This window comes from Eptatretus burgeri, chromosome 22, assembly GCF_056783735.1.
Source record: "Eptatretus burgeri isolate ZD-2024b chromosome 22, Ebu_testis_v1, whole genome shotgun sequence".
NCBI classification, from domain to species: Eukaryota; Metazoa; Chordata; class Myxini; order Myxiniformes; family Myxinidae; genus Eptatretus; species Eptatretus burgeri.
This window is the reverse complement of record NC_140982.1, coordinates 944,022-954,130: the sequence shown is the minus strand read 5'-3', so window position 1 is coordinate 954,130 and position 10,109 is coordinate 944,022. Positions and strand designations below refer to the sequence as shown.

Genomic DNA, 10,109 nt, shown 5'->3' with positions numbered 1-10,109 from the left:
CTGAAATATCCATATAAATGCAACGTTTGTGTGTGAGTTGTTCATAAAGCATAACATATTCTCTCTGCTAACTCCCCAACCCCCACACCTCTCTCTCTCTTTTTGTCCCATCCTTGCTCTACCCCCTCCCATTACAGTACAGTACACTCCTCCCACACCTCTCTCACTCTCCCCCCACACCTCTCTCTCTCTCTCTTTTTGTCCCATCCTTGCTCTACCCCCTCCCATTACAGTACAGCACACTCCTCCCACACCTCTCTCACTCTCCCCTATCCCCCACCCCTCTCTCTCGCTCTCTCTCTCTCTCTGGACATATCCGGACGGTGGTTATTTGTGGACGGTGTTTGTCTCCGGATGTGTCCAGACAGTGTATGTCTCCAGACTTGTCTGGACAGGAGTTTGTCTTCAGACGGGAGTTTGTCTCTGGGCCGTGCTTATAGTATGACCGGTAGAAAATGGATTTTAGACATTATTTTGTTTCCATCTTCACTGTTCGTCGATGCAGAATCATTTTGATGAGACGCTATGAATCGTAATTAACGCTCCACCACATGTCTGACTTCCCTTCCTCTCACCTCACACTGTCTTCCCTTCCACCACCCCTCCTCACACCCCCTCCCTCCTCTCTCTCCTCCACCTCTTCACTCACCCCCTCTCTCTCCCCCACCCCTTTCTCCCTCTTTTTCTCCCCCTCTCCCTTTAGTATTCCCATCAGCGAAGCGATGCCCAGCGATGCCGTCATGCATCACCTGGATGTGGAATTTGTTCGGAGCGGTGGACAACAAACAGACAGACAAACAAACAAACAAACAGACAGACAGACAAATGGACCCAAATGCAATACCCTCTCCTCTGGTGAGAGTAATAAGGTTTTTATTAATAATTTTGTTTTAAACAGAAAAAATAGTTGCCATGGTTACTGATCAATTTCACCGGTGCTTTCATGGGCCAGACAACGTGTTTCCTGATGTTATAGGAAAGAGCAAAGTTGAAAATAGTTGTGTGCAAAAGGATAATTTGTACTCAAAAGTGCACGATTCTTCCCCCAAATGGCACATATGGGCTCGACTACGTTGTGTGTGTTCTTTATGATGTCATTAAAAAAGTAAGTTTCCTATTTGGAATTATTTTAAATTTTGTTTCACTGCCAGACAGGTGGAGAGAGTGGAGATATCATCTCAATCCTCTCTGCACATGTGCGGTCGGGTTGAATTCAGAGCCGAGGTGAAGTGAAACACAAGACTTATCTTCCGATTCATGTTCCATTTCATGTTCCAATTCATGTTCCGATTCATGTTCCGATTCATGTCCAATTCATGTTCCGATTCATGTTCCGATACATGTTTCAATTCATGTTTCAATCCTTGTTCCAATTCATGTTTCAATTCATGTTCCGATACATGTTCCGATTCATGTTCCGATACATGTTCCGATTCATGTTCCGATTCCTGTTCCAATACATGTTCCAATTCATGTTCTAATTCCTGTTCCGATACATGTTCCAATTCATGTTCCAATTCATGTTCCGATTTCATGTTCCGATACATGTTCCGATTCATGTTCCGATCATGTTCCGATTTCATGTTCCGATACATGTTCCAATTCATGTTCCGATTCATGTTCCGATACATGTTCCAATTCATGTTCCAATTCATGTTCCAATTCCTGTTCCGATACATGTTCCAATTCATGTTCCAATTCCTGTTCCGATACATGTTCCAATTCATGTTCCAATTCATGTTCCGATTTCATGTTCCGATACATGTTCCAATTCCTGTTCCGATACATGTTCCAATTCATGTTCCAATTCATGTTCCAATTCCTGTTCCGATACATGTTCCAATTCATGTTCCAATTCATGTTCCGATTTCATGTTCCGATACATGTTCCGATTCATGTTCTGATTCATGTTCCAATTCATGTTCCAATTCATGTTCCGATACATGTTCCAAATATAACATGCGATTTAAATAAGTTCCTCGTCGATCGTAAACTGATAAGACAGACGGGTGGACAGACGGACATAAACCAATTGTTTCACTCCGCTTTACGCTTCGTGGGGGTAAAAATAATTTTAATTGTAAGAAACATCTTCTCTCCTTTTACCTTCACACACACACACACACACACACACACACACACACACACACACACACACACACACACACACACACACACACACACACACACACACGGACCAACCACCAAATTTTGTTTATTTGTGGGGGGGGGATCCTTGGGGGATCATAACTTGTTAATTCTGAACGCAGTGAATTCGGAGACCATTTGGACATTCAATGGGTACGGGAGGATCAGAGAACTCCGGCACGGAGCTCCGCATTATCTGGACCTCTGACACGACGATACTTATCATAAAACCTCTTACAATCAAATAGTTTCCAACACAAGTTCCCTTTCCAAACGGAGTGATATTTTTGACAAAGGTACAAACAGTGAAATTAACAAGTTTATAAAATTCATACAATCATTCCCGTGATGATGATAATAATCAGAGTAATAACATGATCATGGTCGTTAATTCAGAGACTTTCTTGCCAACAACGATCCCGACGGACGTAACATTCGGTTCGAATCCCGAACGAGCGCAACAAGATCCGATGAGCAAACAAGTCAATAAACAAACAAGTCAAGCCTGGCCAACCGGTTCATGAAAGACTTAGCCAAACTTCCCCCAATAGCCGACAACCAAAAGAAAGTGGGACCTTTAAAGAGGTGACGGTACAGTAATATAACGAGTTGTAACACTTTGCTGTGTTTTGGAACTTTCATATCTAATCTTGTTCATCGGACATTTTTAATCCGTGTGTCGATCGTCTACAAAAGGTATCGATTCAGGGAACAAAAAAATACATTTTAATTTAATAACAACCGATGGAGACGAACTACGCCGCTACAAACTAACTTCGGTCTTGTCAAATCGTCTACTCCTTCTTGGCACATCCTCCCGACTGTCTGATGTACTTGAACCTTTCTAGGCGTCTCTGCCATTTCACATCCCAAGGCAGAACCACCGTGTCGATGCCCAATTCAATTGAATTCGATGCCGAATTGTTTGGCCTGGCCTCGCTACCCACGACTAAGTACCTGTTTCCACGGCGCAGAGGCACAGGACAAGAGCACACCAACTGTCTGTTCAGAAAAAAGATAGACGAGCGCAAACCACATCGCAGACTTCTCCCATGGTGTGCAAACACATCCAGCAGAAGCACATCGTAGCGGGTCCAATCGGCATTCGAATCCTCATCAAGCACTTTCAACTTCACCGCTGCAAAACACCAGCACGCGCACACGCACGCACAGCAGAGGCCTCTGAGTGCTCCGGAGCGATTCACCTGGAAAACTATACCACGTGCTCTTAAATATATTGAATCGTACCTCTTCACTGGGATGGTGACCGTGAACCCTCATATCACATGACTGGTGTTTTTTGCTGCGGCTGTACAGCTGGCTAACTCAACAATTGGGGGAAGCCCACTCCCATGCCTGTCGCCGTTGAGCCAGAAACGCGTCCATGGATGGATTGCCTTCCCAAAAGGGTGGCCTGGAATTGCTAAAAAGAGTTGACCGACCGATACGACTGCACGTATCGCATACACACTGCTTGTTAATCCTTGGAAGTCCATGAGGCAGCCATCGATATTTTGGAGTTGACGACCAGAAAAGGCGGACTGAAAGCCACTGTATTTTCCACCGAGGTTGATATATCTGCAGGAATTTCTTCTTAAATGTGATGGACATCTCGAAAGAGTAGCTAAACACCTTTTTTTTTTCATTCGTCATCTCTGTCTGACGAGTCCTTATGGTCATGCTCTGGCTCCTCATCATCACTGGCCATGTTTGAGCAAGTGTGCTACTTGCACGCCGCTGTACATTTCAGGCCGTTAATGATACACGAGCAGTCAATTGGCCGACAAGAGCGAGCGCCCCTTGCACGACGTCAAACTGACAACAACTTCGGGAGCGGCAGATCCTGTCATCCACTGGATAACAAGGCTGCCATCTTCACTCGTTGGCCATCCGTGCCCTTGACTGGGGTTCGGAATATCTAGCGAATTGACGAAACTCCGTTGCCATATGGCCGCCCGGTAGATCGACGTGTGTGCCGGAGGAATGTGTCGTTTATACATCAATCGTACCTCCTCACTGTCATGGTGAGCATCGGCTGCGGCTTATGTCTCGCCCGGTTAAACCGCATAATCCGCAAAGAACATCCGTCTGTCTGCCACCCAAGACGATTGTTTCCTGAGAATGCAAACCGTTCAACCAGAAGGCACGTAATGCGATCGGCGGGTAAATGGTGTCATTCGTGAAGAGTAGGCAAGCTATCGCCTGCACCCTGCACAAATTCCAAATTCCTTCCTTAACTGCTGTTGGGAAGGCAATGGCAAACCACACGGTGTAACCCTTGCCAAGAACCACTTCATCAAATCTATAAATCTTTTATTTATTTTGTTTCAGCCTCACCGAGTGTTTGTGATGTGTTCTGTAAAACTCTGTAAAGAGTGCGGTACATCCTCTGCAGGGAAAGGAATCAATCCACGGCCACGTTTCTCGCTCACTCTTCATCAACATGGGGTGGACTCCCCCCAATAGATGAGTGGACAAGGTGTCTCCTCCGGTCCTACATTAAAGAGTATACCCCGTTACTTACCGATATCTCTCTTGCAAAACTCTTCCAAGCCCATCGTCATGAAGGTATTCTGCGGCGTGCAGTATGCACTGCAGTTGTCTGCAAGAGAGCACACACGTACATATCAGAGAGGTACGTGGGGAACGTGGATGACGAAGATGATGACGGTTGTAATTATGACGAAGAAATCGACGATGCGGATACTGAATGATGAAACTTCAGTGGTGCAGTGGAGAACCCACGGGTGGTGCTGTCGCTCTCAGACTCGATCCAATCAGAAACATCTGGAATTCCTGAGAGAGCAGAACCGCCGAGCTGTTTGCTTTGAACCGCCGACCCCCCAGACTCAGAAGGAATACTCCAACCACAATTCCACTGAGTCCCCTAGATTCACAACCTTAAGTCCCCTAGATTCACAATTCGCAACTGAGCTTAAGGTCCACAATCTTAAGCTGTATCTACCAAGCAGTGGGTCCACAACCTTAAGCTGTATCAACCAAGCAGTTTGTCCACAACCTTAAGCTGTGTCGACCAAGCAGTGGGTCCACAACCTTAAGCTGTGTCGACCAAGCAGTGGGTCCACAACCTTAAGCTGTATCTACCAAGCAGTGGATCCACAACCTTAAGCTGTGTCCACCAAGCAGTGGGTCCACAACGTCAAGCTGTACCTACCAAGCAGTAGGTCCACAACCTTAAGCTGTACCTACCAACCAGTAGGTCCACAACCTTAAGCCGTGTTTAAAGTTTGCTAAACCAGGCAATGCAACTTGATTGCTTACTCAATAACTGTTAGTCATTCAAGGTGATTATACATTACTAAACAGACATTGTAACTGCGGTACAAAGCATTTCACAGAACCACAGACATGTGACAAGTAGGTAAATACAATGTCAGACATGATGGGGAAATGATCCATAAATAACCTCAATTTTCAACATTCACCACTCGGAGTACGTACGGGTGTAGGGAGTACGTACGGGTGTAGGGAGTACGTACGGGTGTAGGGAGTACGTACGGGTGTAGGGAGTACGTACGGGTGTAGGGAGTACGTACGGGTGTAGGGAGTACGTACGGGTGTAGGGAGTACGTACGGGTGTAGGGAGTACGTACGGGTGTAGGGAGTGGTAGCTGGACGGTAGTGGTGTTGATAACCCTTCGCAGGACGATCGCACTCGAGACCCTCAAATTCATTTTTGCACAAGCATCGCCCGGTCTGTCGGTTGCAGTTCAGGGATATTGATCCGATGGGATTGCAGGCACAGGCTACCGAGGAACACAGAGGCAACATCCTCGGATTTCCACTGCTCCTTCGAGGGAGTACACGTTACAACGGATTCATTCACGAATTCCACCCGCTGGTTGCATCATTTCTGGGACAGAGGGGTCTTTTCCCCAGATCCCCAAACAAGAGGGTACTCACGCTTGCAGGCTTTGCGGTGACTTATCTCCAGGTGGACGTCTCGGTAAAACCCTTCGACACACAGGTGACACCTCGATCCGAACGTGTTGTGTCGGCAACCGATGCACCAACCACCGCTGCGTTGTCCGGACAGGTGGAAAAACGAGGGGTTGAACTCGCACCTGCGGGCGTGCGCGTTGCAGTTGCATTCTGGACGAGGTGAAAAGAGAATTGTAAAAATACAATGAGAAGAACACCAGGGGAACAATAAGGGTTGTACCTGCAGGGGAGGTGTGCACGGAAGGTGTGAGGTGTGCACGGAAGACTCGTGGAGTGCAAGGACGAGTCGAGGGGTGCACAGACAGTGGAGGGTACACAGACAGTCGAGGGGTGCACAGACAGTCGAAGGGTGCACAGACAGTCGAGGGGTGCACAGACAGTCTAAGGGTGCACAGACAGTCGAGGGGTGCACAGACAGTCTAAGGGTGCACACACAGTCGAGGGGTGCACAGACAGTCTAAGGGTGCACACACAGTCGAGGGGTGCACAGACAGTCTAAGGGTGCACAGACAGTCGAGGGGTGCACAGACAGTCTAAGGGTGCACACACAGTCGAGGGGTGCACGGACAGTCGAGGGGTGCACGGACAGTTGAGGGGTGCACAGACAGTCTAAGGGTGCACAGACAGTCGAGGGGTGCACAGACAGTCTAAGGGTGCACAGACAGTCGAGGGGTGCACAGACAGTCTAAGGGTGCACAGACAGTCGAGGGGTGCACAGAGAGTCTTAGGGTGCACAGACACTCGAGGGGTGCACAGACAGTCTAAGGGTGCACAGACAGTCGAGGGGTGCACAGAGAGTCTAAGGGTGCACAGACAGTCGAGGGGTGCACAGAGAGTCTAAGGGTGCACAGACAGTCGAGGGGTGCACAGACAGTCTAAGGGTGCACAGACAGTCGAGGGGTGCACAGACAGTCTAAGGGTGCACAGACAGTCTAAGGGTGCACAGACAGTCTAAGGGTGCACAGACAGTCGAGGGGTGCACAGACAGTCTAAGGGTGCACAGACAGTCGAGGGGTGCACAGACAGTCGAGGGGTGCACAGACAGTTGAGGAGTGCACGGACATTTCAGTGATTCAGGCATTTGAAGGGCGACCATAAAGTGAGGACGAAGATCTCACCTGGAGGTGAACAACCAACCCCACCTCATCAACATGAAGGATGTTACCCTGAGGGGCCAAACGGTGACATTTATTAATGTAGATTTTTATTTCCCCACATTTTGCGAGAAGTTTTTCTCAGAGACTCTCCAGTCTCCACCGACAACCTGAAAACTTCCAAGGGTTGTTACAGGTCACGTGATCTCCAACAAACCTGATTGGTCGAAAGGTTTGGCGGCCATGTTGGATTTTTCACTGTCACTGTATCCACACCATTACTAGTGTGTCTGTCCGGGCTGTTTTTGCCCCCCATCACCCCCGGGGATCCAGACACAATCCATCAGTGGGACACAAAACGTAAACCGTTCCGCCTGGCGGAGGAACGTGCTCCAGTGAGCACATTCACAGCACAGCACGACGCACACAAACATCGAATGACAAATTCTCAAACTGAAATCACAAGCACAGCGGCTCGTCTCACTGATGCACTCGTGTGAGTGGTGCGGGGTCGCGCGCTGCCACGCTCGGTCATGGTAGAGATCTCGGCAGCGCTCGCAGTCGGCCCCCGCCGTGTTGTGCTCGCACTCGCACTCGAGCCGTCCGTCCGTGCGGGTCACGCAGATCGATGCGTGCCCGTTACATTTACATCGACCTTCCACCTACACGAGGGTCACAAACGTCCATCAACAATATGATCAATAAATGGCGGGAAAAAACAACAACAAACAAACAGCATGGCGGGGGATATCAATAAATATGTCTGGACGGACTCACTCACTCACTACCTTGAGGAAGAGGAAAAAAAATATTTAAATAAATACATCCTTCGCGAAGAGTCGGCGAGCTATCAAGTTGGCAGGCGCTCTACCGAGTGCCGTTCTCGTTATCGAGTGTGCTTGTGGGTTTGAGAGATACTGATGATCCCAAAACGAGTGATGTGCTGTTGAGTGTTGATGGATGAGCCCATCATGAGGGACGTGCTCATTGCACAACAAACCCTGAACAACAACCACCTCTGGCTGTTTGTGATAAATAAATAAAAACAACAACGCTTGGAAACCTTCACTGCAAACAGGTAAGACAGCCGGCTCAGTTTATGATCGTTGGGTTTAAAAAAAAGTTAGGAACTCCCGTCCTGAAGCTCACCCGGATGAGGCGCAACAGTCACTGAAAGCCTGAATTTTTTTTAAATTTCGTGAACAAACTTTGGTACATCGAGGGTGATGAAGCTCGTGGTCTAGTTGTGGTCGCATCAGCTCACCTGCTAAAGTCCAGGTGAGCTGACAACTGTCGCAATGGAAGAGGAAACGCACCTGGAAATCTGCCACTGAGAAGAAAGTTGAGTGTTTGTGTTTGGCAGGAGACGTCCGGCCAGGGTGTCCCCTTTCGAAGACCACACACACGTCAGTGGCGGTGACCCAGTCCTGCAGGGAGGGACTCGCCTCGAAATTGTGTCCCGAGGGTCGTCCCTCCAGCGTGCTAAACTTGATGGTTCCTCCGCGGAAGAGTCGCGGCCCGGGATTTGAGCACAGGACCTCCTGCTCGTTGGTTCCGCTCACGACGGTCTTACTCGAACGTCCGTAAAATCCCAAACAGTCCGTTGAGTAGAACCGAAGGGGCCGCCAGGTCTTCCCAAAATCCGAGGACCTGTAGATCGCCGTGGCCTCGGGCGTCGGAGGAAAGAAATGGAGACTCACGGACGTGATCTCAAAGCTTTTACCCAGAGACAAGATCAGCCAGACGACCTTGTGGTCCTTCGATGACTGCCACCGGGTCACGTTGGACGGGTCGTTCAAATGGACCGCTGGGTGGGACTTTTTGGGGTCTTCGGCGTCGCACCACTCGCAGACGATCTTGTCGTCGTCGCTATCGTCGTCGTCGATCATCGACTCGTGGTCGCTCGGGTTCAACGGCTCGAGGGTCTTCTCACGACCACAGAACCACTCGCGGGGGGTCCCGCAAGTGCTGCTCGCGATCACTGTCCGACCGGACGCCACGTTCTTCCAGCCTGGGGCACAGCAGCGAGGGTTCAGCGCTTCGTCGTAGCAGGGGATGGAGGCGGTAGGCACAAGTGGGGGGAAGTCCACGTGCAAGGAGCACGACCCGTACACGGAGCGAGGAGGCTCTGGAAGTGCGGCGAACAGGGAGGGACACGACGTGGCGCACAAAATGGCGATAATCCCGAACCGCACCGTTTCCATGATCGTTATTATGATAAAGATTAAACCCGATTGGGGTCTTACTACCCCGGAGACCCCGGGCTGGGTCCCACAAGCCGTCAAAGCTTCCCACGCCACGGACGGTCCAATAGCCCTTCCCGCTTTCCAATCTCTCACCGCGTGTCCGGCGGAACCAGGTGCTCGACTTCTTGTTTTTGGCGGGAACAAACGAGTATCACAACAAAAGGAAATCACGTGACGATGACGGGCTTGTTGTGGTCCCGCCCCCTACTGAAGACACGCCCACAGTCAAACAGACAACGTTCCCATTCGTCAGTTCGATGGAATTTATAAATAAATTATTTAAATCTTCTTCTTCATCAAAGACTCCTCCGGGGTTAATATAGATTCCCAGTAAAAGTCGACGGAGTTTATAAATAAATTATTTTATTTCTTCTTCTTCCTCAATGACTCCTTGGGGGTTAATATAGATTCCCAGTAAAAGTCCCAAAAATTGATGATCTGAGATGAAGCTGTTGAAAAAAAAAATGGAAGGATTTCATATCACCTGCGACGATGGATTCGATGACCATGGGTGATGATTGGGAGTAAGCTGATAGGTCTGTAGTTGAGGGGATCAGTTTTTGCACCCTTTTGTATGGCAGTGATGTTGTCGGATTTCCAAGGAGATTGAAGATAACCGAGCGCAAACGACAGGGCAAGGATGTGCAAGAGTGGAGGA

At 49.0% G+C, this 10,109-nt stretch overlaps 1 protein-coding gene across 2 annotated transcripts in view; it reads right to left on the bottom strand.

Moving 5' to 3' along the window:
- Positions 1 to 9,683, bottom strand: part of LOC147008023 (netrin-1-like) — a 17,913-nt gene extending 8,230 nt beyond the window's left edge. The window contains exons 1-6 of one of the 2 annotated variants that reach the window (XM_085865751.1): positions 8,522 to 9,661; positions 7,690 to 7,867; positions 6,073 to 6,261; positions 5,763 to 5,915; positions 4,673 to 4,750; positions 1,066 to 3,286 (exon numbers count right to left, since the gene is read on the bottom strand). In XM_085865751.1, the coding sequence (XP_085721877.1) occupies positions 2,943 to 3,286; positions 4,673 to 4,750; positions 5,763 to 5,915; positions 6,073 to 6,261; positions 7,690 to 7,867; positions 8,522 to 9,409 (1,830 nt within the window). In that variant the 5' untranslated portion in view covers positions 9,410 to 9,661 and the 3' untranslated portion in view covers positions 1,066 to 2,942. Of the gene's footprint in view, positions 1 to 1,065; positions 3,287 to 4,672; positions 4,751 to 5,762; positions 5,916 to 6,072; positions 6,262 to 7,689; positions 7,868 to 8,521 lie in introns of those variants that run through there. The other variant, XM_085865752.1, reaches the window with a different exon arrangement.
- Between the last annotated feature and the right edge of the window lie 426 nt (positions 9,684 to 10,109).